The sequence below is a fragment of the Polypterus senegalus genome, chromosome 12 (genome assembly GCF_016835505.1).
Source record: "Polypterus senegalus isolate Bchr_013 chromosome 12, ASM1683550v1, whole genome shotgun sequence".
NCBI lineage: Eukaryota > Metazoa > Chordata > Cladistia > Polypteriformes > Polypteridae > Polypterus > Polypterus senegalus.
Window position 1 is genome coordinate 19,220,785 of NC_053165.1, and position 18,061 is coordinate 19,238,845.

At 41.3% G+C, this 18,061-nt stretch overlaps 1 protein-coding gene across 4 annotated transcripts in view; it reads right to left on the minus strand.

Moving 5' to 3' along the window:
- Window positions 1–18,061, minus strand: part of dock3 (dedicator of cytokinesis 3) — a 919,050-nt gene that overhangs the window by 141,324 nt on the left and 759,665 nt on the right. For all 4 annotated transcript variants that reach the window (XM_039772621.1, XM_039772622.1, XM_039772620.1 and 1 more), the window contains 3 exons: window positions 17,485–17,591; window positions 4,982–5,153; window positions 3,926–4,023 (listed from right to left, as the gene is read on the minus strand). In XM_039772621.1, coding sequence (XP_039628555.1) covers window positions 3,926–4,023; window positions 4,982–5,153; window positions 17,485–17,591 — 377 coding nt within the window. The remainder of the gene's footprint in view (window positions 1–3,925; window positions 4,024–4,981; window positions 5,154–17,484; window positions 17,592–18,061) is intronic.

Here is an 18,061-nt window from a genome sequence, read left to right on the forward strand (position 1 = left end):
CCACCGCCAGGTGGCGCCCCTATGCCTGAAGAACCCTGGTGTGGCAGAAGTGCTGGGGGGAAGAAGAATGGGGACACCCGGGAGGGCTTCCGGGTGCGCAGCCAGCACTTCCGTCACACGGGGGCATATCTAAGGAGGAGTGCCGGGAAGCAGCTGAAGCCCATCCGGGGTGGTATAAAAGGGGCCGGCTCCCTGCATTCGAGACCGGAAGTCGGGTGGAAGAAGGACAGAGCTGGAGAGAGGACTGGAGGTGGCCAGAAAGGCATTTGGTGACTGTGAGGCCTGGACTTTGGGGGATCGGTGCTGGAGGCACTGGGTGTGCACAAGTGACTTTGTAAATATTGTAATTACTGTAGAATCAATGAGTGTGATAGGTGTTAAACTGTTGCCCTTCTGTCTGTGTCCGGGTCCAGTTCCACAATATATACAGTGATCCCTCACTATATCGTGCTTCGACTTTTGCGGCTTCACTCCATCGCGGATTTTAAATGTAAGCATATCTAAATATATATCACGTATTTTTCGCTGGTTCACGGATTTCTGCAGACAATGGGTCTTTTAATTTATGGTACATGCTTCCTCAGTTTGTTTGCCCAGTTGATTTCATACAAGGGACGCTATTGGCGGATGGCTTAGAAGCTACCCAATCAGAGCATGTATTACGTATTAACTAAAACTCCTCAATGATATACGATATGCTTCCCGCAAGGTGCTTGATTGTTTGCTTTTCTCGGCCTCTCTCACTCTCTCTGCCTGACAGAGGGGGTGTGAGCAGAGGGGCCGTTTGCACAGAGGCTGTTTGCCTAGAAGATACAGACGCTCCTCTAAAAAATGCCGCTTTATCGCGGTGCTTCGGCATACTTAAAAGCCCAAAAGCACGTATTGATTTTTTGGTTGTTTGCTTTTCTCTCACTCTCTCTCACTCTCTCTATCTGACATTCTCTGCTCCTGACACACATTCCTTTGAAGAGAAGATATGTTTGCATTCTTTTAATTGTGAGAAAGAACTGTCATCTCTGTCTTGTCATGGAGCACAGTTTAAACTTTTGACTAAAGGGTGTTATTTCATGTCTAGAGGGCTCTAATAATGTTAACAGTGTGGGAGAGTTTATAAGGGCTTCAAATATATAAAAATAACCATACAAACATATGGTTTCTACTTTGCGGATTTTCATTTATCGCGGGGGGTTCTGGAACGCAACCCCCCAATCGAGGAGGGATTACTGTATATATATATATATATATATATATATATATATATATATATATATATATATATATATATATATATATATATACAGTAGTGTGAAAAACTATTTGCCCCTTCCTGATTTCTTATTCTTTTGCATTTTTGTCACACAAAATGTTTCTGATTATCAAACACATTTAACCATTAGTCATATATAACACAAGTAAACACAAAATGCAGTTTTCAAATGATGCTTTTTATTATTTAGGGAGAAAAAATCCAAACCTACATGGCCCTGTGTGAAAAAGTAATTGCCCCCTGAACCTAATAACAGGTTGGGCCACCCTTAGCAGCAATAACTGCAATCAAGCGTTTGCGATAACTTGCAATGAGTCTTTACAGCGCTCTGGAGGAATTTTGGCCCACTCATCTTTGCAGAATTGTTGTAATTCAGCTTTATTTGAGGGTTTTCTAGCATGAACTGCCTTTTTAAGGTCATGCCATAGCATCTCAATTGGATTCAGGTCAGGACTTTGACTAGGCCACTCCAAAGTCTTCATTTTGTTTTTCTTCAGCCATTCAGAGGTGGATTTGCTGGTGTGTTTTGGGTCATTGTCCTGTTGCAGCACCCAAGATCGCTTCAGCTTGAGTTGACGAACAGATGGCCGGACATTCTCCTTCAGGATTTATTGGTAGACAGTAGAATTCATGGTTCCATCTATCACAGCAAGCCTTCCAGGTCCTGAAGCAGCAAAACAACCCCAGACCATCACAATACCACCACCATATTTTACTGTTGGCATGATGTTCTTTTTCTGAAATGCTGTGTTCCTTTTACGCCAGATGTAACGGGACATTTGCATTCCAAAAAGTTCAACTTTTGTCTCATCAGTCCACAAGGTATTTTCCCAAAAGTCTTGGCAATCATTGAGATGTTTCTTAGCAAAATTGAGACGAGCCCTAATGTTCCTTTTGCTTAACAGTGGTTTGCGTCTTGGAAATCTGCCATGCAGGCCGTTTTGCCCAGTCTCTTTCTTATGGTGGAGTCGTGAACACTGACCTTAATTGAGGCAAGTGAGGCCTGCAGTTCTTTAGACATTGTCCTGGGGTCTTTTGTTACCTCTCGGATGAGTCGTCTCTGCGCTCTTGGGGTAATCTTGGTCGGCCGGCCACTCCTGGGAAGGTTCAGCACTGTTCCATGTTTTTGCCATTTGTGGATAATGGCTCTCACTGTGGTTCGCTGGAGTCCCAAAGCTTTAGAAATGGCTTTATAACCTTTACCAGACTGATAGATCTCAATTACTTCTGTTCTCATTTGTTCCTGAATTTCTTTGGATCTTGGCATGATGTCTAGCTTTTGAGGTGCTTTTGGTCTACTTCTCTGTGTCAGGCAGCTCCTATTTAAGTGATTTCTTGATTGAAACAGGTGTGGCAGTAATCAGGCCTGGGGTGGCTACGGAAATTGAACTCAGGTGTGATACACCACAGTTAGGTTATTTTTTAACAAGGGGGGAATTACTTTTTCACACAGGGCCATGTAGGTTTGGATTTTTTTCTCACTAAATAATAAAAACCATCATTTTAAAAACTGCATTTTGTGTTTACTTGTGTTATATTTGACTAATGGTTAAATGTGTTTGATGATCAGAAACATTTTGTGTGACAAACATGCAAAAGAATAAGAAATCATGAAGGGGCAAATAGTTTTTCACACCACTGTATATATATATATATATATATATATATATATATATATATATATATAGAGAGAGAGAGAGAGAGAGAGAGAGCACTTAAGAGACATCTTTAGGTCTCTGCAAAGGTAAGCAAAACCACAATACCACCCCGTGCCAGGAGACGGCACAGTTGCTAACCCTTTCTCCACTTTCCTTTGTGGTCTTTAAAAAGTGATATCATTTCCCTCACATCCATTGATGTACCACACTCTTCTGGAAGTATACAGTAAATAAATTGACTGTCAACAGGAGGTGGCACCCATCTATGGGCCAGTGACTGAAGGAGTCGGACTTCCTACTCAGAAGTGACAGAACAATAGACAGTAACTACATCTGAGTGTGGCTGTGGCCACATTGGCTTTAGTTATTTTCTGTCATTACTTTAAAAAGTCTGTCTGTTATTAAATGAGGTTTCACCAGGACAGTGCTCCAACCTTTTATTTTGTCTTTTAAAAAAATATATATATATATATATATATATATATATATATATATATATATATATATATATATTGCATATTGTAATATACCCTATACGAGCAAATGCCAATCAGTTTGAAGTATCTATCTTGATTGGGCTTCTCTACAATCAGAGCGCTGTACAATGGATCCATTTATGAAAGGTAAATGAGTGCAAAGAAAATAAAAGTGTGCTAGACATGGAAGTTAGGGTTCTTCAGCAGGAATATGGATGTATTGATTTTCAGCACCAAGAAGAGCCATATTCATATTTTGTACAGAGAACCTACAATCAAGGACAACACAAAAAGTTGTGCAATCTTTAAAAAGCGCCACAGACCATAACATGAAGTCTGATTCTTTGTGACATCTAGTTCACCATCATGGACAGTGATAGAAATGGTGAAAGTCATTCAAAGGTAGAGTGTTATTTTTATATTTACTAATATTCGAGCTTGCATTCCTGAAAGAATAGAAATCATTTTAAAAAAAATGACATTTTAAAATCTGTAAAAACGATAGCCATAAAAGAATTTCCTACTTTTACTATTTCTTCTCCACTGACGTGTCTTAGTCTGCCCAAAATATCCATCACTCGATCAGGATGAGCCTTCCACTTCAGGAGAGCCAAAAGATCAACTAGAATGAAACAATGAAAACAATAATTCAAAATCTGTTGTCAAGTCATCAGACACAATGATGTACAGAGATGTGATTTTTTTTTTACCCAGAATTCCTTTCTAACGTGTGAATATTTCAGTCGAGCTAACATCTATGACATAGTTATGAAAAATTCTACAAGTTCTGTTAAAAGTCAAAGCTCTTCTAAAAGTTTTACTCCACAGAAGTGGACAAGCAGTGGGGGACTTCGAATTCATCGAGCCAGTGGCACTGCAGGGATACTTTAGATGCTGCTGGGACTCCTGATGGCAGAACTCGTTCTCGTGACAGCTTTAAAAATCTCTACAGTAAGACTCTAAGTTGCAATGTTTTGATGCCCCGAAGGTCTAGAATGATTCCAACTGTGTGGGGAAAAGCTGCTCAGAGCTGAGTGGCAGGAGAAGATGCACGTGTGATTAAAACTGAGAACAACTTCCCCTACATTCACATTTTAAGTGAATAGAAGCTGGGTGGTCTTCTATTGTCCAATTATGTTTAGAGCTGTTTAGTTGTGACCAAAGCAAATCTGGTGCACAGTTATCCAGATATGACAGATACTAAAGAGATGCTTGATGTTCAAGTGTAAAAACCAAATACTTAGCAAATCTCAGCTCTTGTGTCATCAGTCTGACTCAAACATTAGAGAGTTTAAGTGGAGAAATAACACGTCCTACCCATGTTCTCATAACTTTCCCCATTAAGTTGAGAAACAGGCAGTCAAGCTGATATACGAACTAAAATCAGCTTATCTTCTACAATACTGAGGAGCTCCTACCTCAACTGAAATAGGTTTAGCATTCTATATGAACCCAAGAATACGCTACAGATTTGTAGCAGAGTTTTCCTATGAAGTGTGCATGTCACTAAATGCTTATGGAGGAACATGAGAAAAAGACTGAAATGCTGAAGATTCAGGCTAGAAAACTGAAGAAATCACCATTCTGAGTGAGCTTTGTGGACGACAGCTGTGTAGAAATCCAAAGCGTCTCTTTGGCACTGCGCTGAAAGATAAGGCTGGAGGGAATGTTGGGACAGCCATTGAAGTCATCCTTGCAGCATGGCAGGCCCAGGTAGAGGGCGTGATTGCTGAAAGTAGTATTTTCATCACACTAGACAGAAAAGAAGGCAGGTCTTAGCAGGTGCTCAGCTGTGTCAGTTCAAAATTTCTGTGAATCTTATAATAATAATAATAATAATAATAATACATTTTATTTAAAGGCACCTATCTAAACAGCCAAGGACACTGTACAGATAATAAAATCATAAAACCAACAAAAACAGGCATGTACACATACACATACACATCTAGATATCTAAGAATACAACCTAAGGTCATGTAGTGTGAACTAATTTAAATAGATATGTCTTAAAACGAGATTTGGAAATAGGAAGCAAATCTATGTCCCAAATGTTTTGTGGTAGTGAGTTCCAGAGACTGCGGTGGGCTGGTACCCTGCCTTGCGCCCTGTGTTGGCTGAGATTGGCTCCAGCAGACCCCCGTGACCCTGTATTCGGATTCAGCGGGTTAGAAAATGGATGGATGGATGGATAATGGATGGATGGATGAATGGAGTTCCAGAGATGAGGAGCACTATGACTAAATGCCCTTGAACCCATGGTGATCAGGAGTGTGTGGGAGGGATGAGAAGACCAGAAGTAGAGGACCTAAGAGTGCGGTTATGTGTATAAACATATATGAGGTCAGAGAAGTATAATGGAGCAAGGATATGAAGGGCTTTGAAGGTAAGTAGAAGAATTTTAAAATCAATGAGAAATTTTACAGGAAGCCAATGAAGCTGTTTAAGAGATGGGGTAATGTGTTGTACGGAAAAGGTCCGAGTTATAATATGTGCAGCTGAATTCTGAACAAGCTGGAGTTTATGGAGAAGTTTATGTGGGAGACCAAAGAGAACAGAATCACAATAATCAATGAGAGAAGTGACCAATGCATGAGTAAGAATGGTCGTGCTATTTACTGTGAGGGAAGGTCACAGGCGTGCAACGCAATGAAAAAAAGATGACCGTGTAACAGTATTGTTATGGGATTCAAAAGACAGAGTACTATCAAAGATAACCCCCAAACTCTTAACCTGATGGAAGGGATAGATTGAGGTACCATCAGGATTAAGTGAAAAATTATTAGATTTTGATAAAGCTGACTTGGAGCGAATGAGGAGAACCTCTGCCTTATGGCTATTGAGTTGGAGGAAACTAGAAGAAAACCAAGATTTTACCTCAAATAGACAGCCATTGAGACAGGAAGGAGGATGGACAGAGTTGGGCTTTGTAGACATGTCTAGATAACAATGAAAATAAATTCCAAAATTCTTAAAAATGCCACCGAAAGGAAGTATATATATTAAAAACAGTAAGGGGCCAAGCACCCATCCGTGGGGAACACCACTAGTGACTGGGAGGGATCGTGATCGAGAGTTTTTTAGATGAACAAACTGAGTACGATTAGACAGGTATTAAGTAAACCATATAATATGGTATATAAATTCCAAAGGCTGTTGTTCAAAAAGAAATCCCCCCATTTATTACCTTTTGAATTCCATTTGTGATTTGCAGAAGATCTGAACCCATCCAGATAGCATTGGATATAAAAGCGTAGCCACCACACTCAATCACAGCAAGCCAATTTGTCATTGTTTACATTTTCTAGAGGCTTTTCAGGATTCCTTGTGTGTTTTTTAAATATGTTGTACGTATTAAGGGTTTTTGTTTTTAAATTATGTTATAAATGTCATGGGTTATTTTTTATACATACAGTACAGAATCCATTTCTGACATTCATTTCTCGATTGGAAATGTTATTTAAAAGTTTAACATTTTTAATCTCCGTCTCAACAATATTTTGTTTTGTCGATGGGAATCGCCACCTTGGTTATTTCTGTATCGTTGCCACTGTCATTTTTTGATGCTATCAGCTTGCACTTACAACTGTGTTTTTTGGTTTCCTTTTTTGCTTTCTCCTTTTTTTAGTACAGTTTAAGTTTTTTTTTAATTGTTTAAGAATTTCCTGGTTCTTGATTTACATCTTGGTATTAGGGAATTTTGGATGTAGGCTTTAGAGTTTGCATTTATATTTAGATATGTGTTTTATCTTGCTGTATATTATACAACTAGCAAAATACCCGCGCTTCGCAGTGGAGAAGTAGTGTGTTAAAGAAGTTACGAAAAAGAAAAGGTAACATTTAAAAAATAATGTAACATGATTGTCAATGTAATTGTTTTGTGACTGTTATGAGTGTTGCTGTCATCAAGGATTTGATTATCATTATTTCTTTCAATCAGGTTCGTATTTGGAGGATGTGTTCTGTTCAAGTTACATTCCATGTTTGTCAACTGTTGTTAAGATAACAGGTTTCATTCATCGAAGTGTTCACTACCCAAATCGGTACTCGTGAATCTAAGATGTTTACCAGGCATTCTCGGTATTAAGTTGTGGATTTGCCTGCGAATATTTAGCAGCAGCGTGTCTATGAATGTAATTTAAACTTAAGCTTTACACCTTGCTTTCCTACTGATATGTCTACAAAGGCTTGTTCGGCTTCAGAGGGTTGTTCCATTTCCTACTGCATCAATAAGCAGCTCGTCTTCCTCTTTATCTGAGACATCAGACACTGCATGCACAGGTTTACCTTTCCCAGTCCTGCAAAGTCAGTTCATGTGAGGCATGACAAATGCCAGCGGCTGCGTGTCTATGAACTTAATTTAAACTTAAGGTTTACACCGTGCTTTGTTTCCGCAGTAGCTGCACTTATGACTATGCTTAAATGCGTCACTCGCTTCATATTCTTTTGCTGCCTTCTCAATTGTGTAATGTGTTTTTTGTTCAACGCTCTTCGGAGCTCTTGCTTGTTGCCTGTGTACTGCATTCACAGTCAGTTCACGTGAGCCGCTCGGAGTACATGCATCGAAAGTTCTCAGCTGTGCTTGTGCTATCTCGTGCGATGTTGCGATGTCTACGGCTTTATTTAATGTAAGCTCAGACCCGGCACTTAAACGTTTCTCTCACACTTTCACTGAGTTTGTGCCAAACACTATTCTATCCCTGACCATCTCATCTTTGTTTGCATAAGCACAGTCCGTCACCTGCGAATATTTAGCGGCAGTGTGTCTATTGAATTGCTGCTGACGGACGGCACTCAATTACGTGGGAGACGTGACAATGAGGGACGCAACTCCGCCTCACACAGCGACCGAACTGAAGGCTATGGCCATATATATGTACGTAAGTAGGTTCCAGTTATGACCGTTACGCGTAGAATTTCGAAATGAAACCTGCCTAACTTTTGTAAGTAAGCTGTAAGGAATGAGCCTGCCAAATTTCAGCCTTTCACTACACGGGAAGTTGGAGAATTAGTGATGAGAGAGTCAGTCAGTCAGTGAGTCAGTGAGGGCTTTGCCTTTTATTAGTATACATTTATTTTAAGTATTTTGTCTCCTTTTCTTAATTTATTGTTTTCCTAGGGAGTAGTTCGGAACACTTGGTCTGACTTGCCCACACAAGAAGACCCTCACATTCGACATACCGCTCGACTTCTCTTGATGTCTAGTTATGCAGGGCATTGAGCTTTTCGGAGTTCCGACACACAATTTTTGGCCCTCTTCACCCTAAATACCCTCATTTTCAGGCCGATTTCTGACCATATTTTGTGGAGGAAATTACATCCTTGTGATAAAGTGTCTCCAGCAAAAATAATCAGAAGGAATTGAAGCTGTGCATGCGACATCAACCGACCCCAGGGTTTCACCCCCTAATGTGAGATGAGGTTTCAAAGTTACTCCTTTTTACAAAACTTTGAAAAAATAGCACATGGAGCATCGTTTTAAGCTATTTCAAGGCTGCTGATGACAAATATGATATTTTTCATGTCTTATTCTTTATCGATAGTCCTAGCACTCCAAGAGTTACTCCCAAAAAGTTAAAAATGACAAATTTTAAGTCAGGGATTATGAATATGATGTCATTTTTGATTCTTTAGTAATCTAGCCCTCTACGGGCCTCTTATCTATTTCACCCTCTCTCAGTGAAATATTTCATTTACAGTCAAGAATATTTCAACTTTAAACATTTAAAATGAAACAGACATTTTAATATTTCCAATATCTGACACAAATATTCTTGATTCTTATGTACGTCTGCCTCATGAAGTAAAACATTACATTTCTTATGAGCACTCCCAATTAGGGTGACTTACGTGTATTCTCATAATTTGTATTTTGATTCTTTACATTTTCAATTGAATACAAATACCAAAGATAAAAAATATAAGTAATGTGTTTGGCAAGATTTGCGATAGTTTTGATCTTCCTCTTTTGGGAAAAAAATCATAAATCTAAAGAGAAAAAGTTACTACAAGCTTCACGAAGAAAACTATTTTTTTTTTAAATATTTCAGCTATTCTTTTTGAAGAGCATAATCCATCAACATTAAAGAATAAAGCTCAATGTATCATTTTCACAATGAAAGATTTTACTTTGATCACTGAGATGAAGGGGACACTTCAATTCAGCGCTAAGCATGGCTACAACATTTGAAAGGCGGGAGTCCCCAGGAAGCAGATGACCCCTGCTGAAAACAAAGGCATTATACAGTATATTACTGTAGAAAATGAAGAACCAAAAGCAGGACAGAATGTTCTCAAATCTGCTTAATCTCGGCCTCCCCGCTGACACAAGGCAGGAACGATCCCTGGACAAGACGCCAGTCCACCACAGGGCCCACTGATTGTACACACTGACACTCACACTGGGTTGGTGTGAAATTTCAAATTAACTGAACCTTCCCTACTTCAGGAAGGAAACTCATGCAGGCACAAGGAGAAGGTGCAAACTCCACACAGAGTTTATGTCGGTGTTAGGTTTGACGTGGTAGCGGCGCACACTGCTTCACTACCGCGCCACCTCAGCTACCAGCAACAAAAAGTCTGAATTAGCATAAGCTGCTGTGGTCCCCGGCCAGGGCTGGAGCCCGGAAGGGACACCCAGAAGGACAAGAGGAGGGCTTGTGCCTCCTCCAGACCGCGAGGGGGCGTCCGTCCTGGTTATGTTGGGGGCCGCGGGTAGAGGGCTTGGAAGCCCAGCCCTGTAGGGACCCGTGGCCACTGCCAGGTGGCGCCCCGATGCCGGTTTATCCCGTGTGATCCTCGGCTGGGGCTGGAGCCCGGCCGGGACGCCCAGGAGGACCAGAAGAGGGCTTGTGCCTCCTTCAGACCGCAAGGGGGCGATCGCCCTGGTTGTATTGGGGGCCACAGGTAGAGAGCTTGGAAGCCCAACCCTGTAGGGGCCCGTGGCCACCGCCAGGCGGCGCCCTGGTGCCTGAGGAACCCTGGAGCCCAGCACTTCCGCCACACGCGGAAGTGCTGGGGGGAAGACTTAATGTGGCGCCCGGAGAGCTGCCGGGAGGACAGCGGCACTTCCGCCACGCTGGGCGTGGCCAAGGAGGGAATACCGGGAACACCTGGTGCTCATCCGGGAGCATTATATAAGGGGTCTAGGGTGGATGTCGGGAGGTAGTTGGCAGAGCTGGAGAGAGGACAGGAGGCGGCCAGAGGAAAGGCACAAGGACTGTGAGCCCTGGACTTTGGGGGAATCGGTTCAAGAGGCACTGGGGTTGCACGTGAGCAAAACTGTAAATAATTGTAAATAAACAGTGTGTTGGGTGAACTTATGATGTCCGTCTGTGTGTGTCCGGGCCAGCGTTCACACTGCCCTAATTCGGGATAATCATAAGAAATGTAATGGTTTACTTCATGAGGTAGAAGGTTTGCATGATTTCCCAGTGTGTGAGTGGGCTTCCTCCGGGTGCTCCAGTGTCCTCCCACAGTCCAAAGATGGGTAGGTTAGGTGCATTGGCGATCCTAAACTGTCCCTTGTGTGTGCTTGTGTGTGTGTGTGTGTGTGTGTGTGTGTGTATGCCCTGCAATGGGCTGGCGCCCTGCCCGGGATTTGTTCCTGCCTTGCACCCTGTGCTGGCTGGGATTGGCTCCAGCAGACCCCTGTGACCCTGTGTTAGGAAAAGGACAAGGACTAACCTATTAGTTTACCCTTCATAAATAAGGTCCAAAAAATGGCCTACAAATAGGAGATTTTAAGGTCCAGAGGGACAGAAATAGGAGGGGTACCCCAAAAAAGCTTGATGTTTTGCTTGACTAGACATCAAGACAAGTCGAACCATATGTCTTATGTGGGGGTTTTCTCATAGTGGAGAGTCAGGAGGCGACGGTGAAAAAGAAAAAAAAAAACTGAAGTGATTCCAAAGCATTCATTAGTAATTCTTAATGTAGGAGATGGACTGGCACCCTGTTGGGGGAAAAAGGTTGGTTTACAACCCAGGCAGGAAAGAAGCCTCTGTGATCAGCCAGTATAAAATAATGGAGGGACCACCGGAAGTCGGAGTTGGTTTGAGGTCCATACCTAGACAGGACACCCATAATGTAAAAGGACGTGATTCCTGCCTTTTGTCTCTCTCCATACGCTAGATGGCAGCGACCCTGAATATCGGTGCCCGTTTGGACATCTGCAGGGAATGCTAGGAATTGTAGTCCAGTAGTGCAGCCTTGTTACTGTAACGCACTCCTCTCAGGACTACCCAAAAAAGACATAAATCGTTTGCAACAAGTGCAGAATGCAGCTGCTAGAATCCTAACTAGGAAAAGAAAATCCTAGAACCCTAGTTTCTCCAGGTTTGATGTTACTACACTGGTTACCTGTGTCATTCAGAATTGACTTTAAAATACTGCTTATGGTTTACAAAGCCTTAAATAATCTGCTCCATCTTATATATCAGAATGTCTGACACCTTACATTCCAAATCGTAACCTTAGATCCTCAAATGAGTGTCTCCTTACAATTCCAAAAGCTAAACTTAAAAGAAGTGGTGAGGCGGCCTTCTGCTGCTATGCACCTCAAATCTCAATAGGAATTCACCAGACTGATACGGTGAAGCTCTTTAAAAAACTGCTAAAAACACATTACCCCGTGTCTGTGTGGGTTTCCTCCGGGCGCTCCGGTTTCCTCCCACAATCCAAAGACATGCAGGTTAGGTGGATTGGCGATTCTAAATTGGCCCTAGTGTGTGCTTGGTGTGTGGGTGTGTTTGTGTGTGTCCTGCGGTGGGTTGGCACCCTGCCCAGGATTGTTTCCTGCCTTGTGCCCTGTGTTGGCTGGGATTGGCTCCAGCAGACCCCCGTGACCCTATTCGGATTCAGCGGGTTAGATAATGGATGGATGGATTAACATGGCTTTCTCATAACTTCATTTTAATTTGATTCTGATGCCCTGTATATTCAATTAATTATCATAACTATTCATGGTGGCTCTAAAATCCATACTAACCCCTACTCTCTCTTCTGTTTCTTTTCCCGGTTTTTTGTGGTGGCGACCTACGCCATCACCACCTAATCAAAGCACCGTGATGTCCTACTTTGATGGATTAAAGGCCAGAAGTCCACGTGACCATCATCATCAAGTCCTTCCATGAGAACCCTGAATACAAAGAGGACTGTTTCATTTATGTTAGGTAGGATGCCCAGAGGGGGCTGGGTGGTCTCGTGGTCTTATTTTTTCTCTCCAGCCCTCTGGAGTTTCTTTTTTGTTTTCTCTGTCCTCCCTGGCCATCGGACCTTACTCTTATTCTATGTTAATTAGTGTTGTCTTATTCTAATTCTTAGTTTGTCTTTTCTCTTTTCTTCATCATGTAAAGCACTTTGAGCTACATTATTTGTATGAAAATGTGCTATAGAAATAAATGTTGTTGTTGTTGTTGGGGTGCAGATGTACCGCCTGGGGGTGCTGCAGGGAGGTACACGTCCTATATTTGGGGTTTCTGTATGACCCAGAAGTGCTTCCAATTGGTGAAGCACTGATACCTAAAGTACTCCTGGATCTTACATAAGAAGAACCGCACTGCCTTGTCCAGGTGAGTCGGAGCTGGAAGCGGAGAAGACAACACTCAACTGGAGAAGCAGAAGTGGAGTGAAGAGATAGAGAGAGAAAGAAAAGAAATATACTATTTAATCATTGTGCCAGGTACTTGTATAATAAAAGCTCCTTTAGTTTGAATCCAGGACTGTGTTTGTGTGTTCGTGCTTGGGGTTTGGGGCTCTGTGGCGCCCCTTAGCCTTCATATTATCAACTCAATATTGAATAAAATGCTTAACACTCACCTAACGGATTATTAGGAACACCATACTAATACGGTGTTTGACCCCCTTTCGCCTTCACAACTGCCTTAATTCTACGTGGCATTGATTCAACAAGGTGCTGAAAGCATTCTTTAGAAATGTTGGCCCATATTGATAGGATAGCATCTTGCAGTTGATGGAGATTTGTGGGATTCACATCCAGGGCACGAAGCTCCCGTTCCACCACATCCCAAAGATGCTCTACTGGGTTGAGATCTGGTGACTGTGGGGGCCATTTTAGTACAGTGAACTCATTGTCATGTTCAAGAAACCAATTTGAAATGATTCGAGCTTTGTGACATGGTGCATTATCCTGCTGGAAGTAGCCATCAGAGGATGGGTACATGGTGGTCATGAAGGGATGGACGTGGTCAGAAACAATGCTCAGGTAGCCCGTGGCATTTAAACGTTGCCCAATTGGCACTAAGGGGCCTAAAGTGTGCCAAGAAAACATCCCCCACACCATTACACCACCACCACCAGCCTGCATAGTGGTAACAAGGCATGATGGATCCATGTTCTCATTCTGTTTACGCCAAATTCTGACTCTACCATTTGAATGTCTCAACAGAAATCGAGACTCATCAGACCAGGCAACATTTTTCCAGTCTTCAACTGTCCAATTTTGGTGAGCTCGTGCAAATTGTAGCCTCTTTTTCCAATTTGTAGTGGAGATGAGTGCTACCCGGTGGGGTCTTCTGCTGTTGTAGCCCATCCGCCTCAAGGTTGTGCGTGTTGTGGCTTCACAAATGCTTTGCTGCATACCTCGGTTGTAACGAGTGGTTATTTCAGTCAAAGTTGCTCTTCTATCAGCTTGAATCAGTCGGCCCATTCTCCTCTGACCTCTAGCACCAACAAGGCATTTTCGCCCACAGGACTGCCGCATACTGGATGTTTTTCCCTTTTCACACCATTCTTTGTAAACCCTAGAAATGGTTGTGCATGAAAATCCCAGTAACTGAGCAGATTGTGAAATACTCAGACCGGCCCGTCTGGCACCAACAACCATGCCACGCTCAAAATTGCTTAAATCACCTTTCTTTCCCATTCTGACATTCAGTTTGGAGTTCAGGAGATTGTCTTGACCAGGACCACACCCCTAAATGCATTGAAGCAACTGCCATGTGATTGGTTGATTAGATAATTGCATTAATGAGAAATTGAACAGGTGTTCCTAATAATCCTTTAGGCGAGTGTATAAGACAATGCAACATGACACGTTAAATGCTTTGTGAAAGCATTCATTGTTAAAGGACTTCTGTAAATGTTCTAAATGACCTAAATATCACAGAGCTCTCTACATAAACTACAAAAAAGTCTCAAAATGAGGTCTGCTTGGGAAAAATAACTAAATGATATCTATACTCCACATGTCCCATTTTGCTGTCTTCCCACCTTTGACTACAAAGCCTACAGATGCACACGGACTCCCAGTCTGAACACTGGGCATCTTCATCTGAAACATTTTGGGGGTCAACTGAAAAAAAATGAAAATATGTTTAGTGAGGGAGACTGATGAATGAGAGATGCAGTCCAGTTGAATTTTTCCCAATTTCACCAAAAGTGGCATTTAGTTGTCAGTCCATGCCAGGCTATGCCTTCATCACGAGAAAATATGATTTAAAAAGTTTAGGGAATGAAGTTTTCATACAAGATACAAATTTGTGTTTTGTCTTACATTTTGCTTCAATGCTGACACACTTTACGTTTCCAGACTTGTATTTGGTACAGTTTAATGGCACATTTTAGATAGGAAGTAGAAGTCATAACAGAAGCTGCCAGTCAAATGGAGCTTTTTAATTATTTGCTATAGAAAAAGGATGTCACCCTAAAGAGCAAAAGCATTGTCACCGCACTGTAAATGACTGACATGCAGATAATAGTTTAAAAATGTACTTTATGAAAAACAAAAAACTCCACGATTATGCCAGAATAATTATTTGCAAACACTTGGGCTTCCTGCATTTCTGGCAGAAATCTACCATATTGTACTCTCCATCACAAAACATGTAAAATATACAAATTCTTCCACCGCAAACATTTTGACACTTGTTTCCTTTACATAAGAGGTGTTGTAAGAAAGTTTAATGAGGTCAGACCCTCAACCGGAAGTGGTTGCCTGTTCACGAAAGACTTTTTTTTCTGCCATATAGGTTTATCTACAGCATGTTTGTATATTTATTGTTTCATATAAAATAAATAAATATAAATACTGGAATTCAACAGTCTCATATCCCCAGTCATCTGAGCGTGACTCCTGCCCTCGGCTTTCTGTTAGCTAAACCCTACGAATTAACGCATTTCCAGAGGTCCCTGACACTCCTCCTTTACAGGTATCATACTTATTTTTTACATTTTGCCCTTTTATTTCATTTGTTTTGTGTTTCACCCTTTCTGCTTTACTGTTCATCATTTCAGTTTGTTTTCTTTTGATTGTATTTGATGTTCTGTATTTGTTCACGTCTTGCTCCATGTCGTAATAAGACCCCAATGAGGTATCTGCCTTCAGATGCCGTAATAAGGCCATTCGACAGCACCCAAGGGCTTTGGCGTGTCACTCGATTAATCACCGTGTTATAATTGAGCTTCATTTTAAAATTCTTGTTTAGCATATTACTTAGTGATCATCACAGGTGACTGTGTGCAGAGAGTACAGACCTATAAATACTTGGGAGTGCAGCTGGATGATAAATTGGACTGGACTGCCAATACTGATGCTCTGTGTAAGAGAGGACAGAGCTGACTATACTTCCTTAGAAGACTGGCGTCCTTCAACATCTGCAATAAGATGCTGCAGATGTTCTAGCAGACGGTTGTGGCGAGCGCCCTCTTCTATGCAGTGGTATGCTGGGGAGGCAGCATAAAGACAAACAGACAAACTGGTGAGGAAGGCAGGCTATATTATAGACAGAGAGCTGGACAGTTTGACATCCGTGGCAGAGCGACGGGCGCTGAGCAGACTCCTGTCAATCATGGAGAATCCACTGAGCAGGATCATCTCCAGACAGAGGAGCAGCTTCAGCGACAGACTGCTGTCACCATCCTGCTCCACTGACAGACTGAGGAGACCCCGCTCTTCAATTCCATCCTGGGGGGTAAACGTTAATATTATACAAAGTTATTGTCTGTTATACGTTCATTTTTATCACTCTTTAATTTAATATTGTTCTTTTTTAGTATGCTGCTGCTGGAGTATGTGAATTTCCCCTTGGGATTAATAAAGTATCTATCTATCTATCTATCTATCTATCTATCTATCTATCTATCTATCTATCTATCTATCTATCTATCTATCTATCTATCTATCTATCTATCTATCTATCTATCTATCTATCTATCTATCTATCTATCTATCTATCTATCTATCTAGTGTGGTCATTTACTTCTAACTTTTATATTCATTTTGTACTCCCAGAATTATTTTTACTCCTTGATTTCATTGTCCTCCAATGTCATGTTGCTTTTTATGATTGCCACCATTTTGTGGTTCATTTGTTTGTGTTGCTATTACTATGCTAAGGTAGGACAGCGGGGAGCACGCAATGCGTGGCGTCATTGTCAAGATAATTTAAAAGTCAGTGACATTCACTTCTTATTTGACAGACATTATGGATCTTATAACAAACATCGTCCTTCATTCAAGTGATATATTTATGGCTCTTAACATTTTGCTCTGAATGTTTTGACGACGATTTCTGTTTTGTGTTTTGGTGCCGATGACTCAGTTGATTGACCTCCTGGCTCTGTACTGTCGTCTCCTGGTCCTTTATGCTCTACCCATGTGGCCTGCCAATTAAATACACACAGAGTGGCTTTATCAGCTTGTGTCCTCTGTGTCTTTGTCCTCTTTTTGAATTTTGAAACTTTTGTCTTTTGGTTTAGAGGCGCTTAGAGGTCTTTGAAACTTTAGTGTTTTAGTTTCTGACTTTATGAGTTATTCGTGCCGTTCTTTGGTTTAGGATTTTAAATTTCAGACTGGTTCTGTTATTCTTGGATTTTGTGTTTTTGAATCTTTTGTTAAAGATTTTTTTTCATTATGCGTCTAGAGTGGGCAGGGTTTTCCTGCATGATTTCCCTCTCCTTTTTACATTTTCTGTCAATAATCATAAGAGATGGAAATTAAATTCATGTGAGCCTTTGTAGGCCTGCACTGATATGAAAATCAACTGAACGTTCTAGTAATGAAACCTGAAACACACGCATACACACATACATCCTCCAACACCTTATGACAGTTGATTATTACCTTGTACACATAAAGTTCATGGCTTTCATCAGACAGCGTGGTGCCGTCCTCCCTCATCAGTGGGGTGAATGCAAAGCCAAACAGCTTCTTCTCTCCTTTGTCTTTTGCTTAAAAGAAAAGCAGAAGTTTTAGTGACAATCAGGTTTGACAAAGTGGTACATTTTTGCTGTTATTCCATAGCAGACCCAGGAGGACATGCTAAACTGTGAACTTCTCTGACTGAAAAGATTGATTGTGTAAGTGGCAGCATTTATAGGACACATTTACTGTAGAAATTATTATTGTAGAAGACAAACAGTGTTAAACAAAACTTTGTACTAATAATAGCTTTTTGCATCAGCAGAAATAAAGCATTTTTGAAAATTACAGTAATATATAGACGCGTTTCCTCTGTATGTAGGAGGAGGCACTGGTGTCATGTGCCCAGTTCTTTTTTACATTAAATTAAAAGTAGAAAAGGCATTCTGGGTAATAAAAAACCTGAGGTTAGTTAGCTCAACACATAATCACAGCCAAGCAAAAATCAACCACAGATCTTCTGAACTGTCTCTTTTTCTAGTAAGAGTCTTCCGTATTA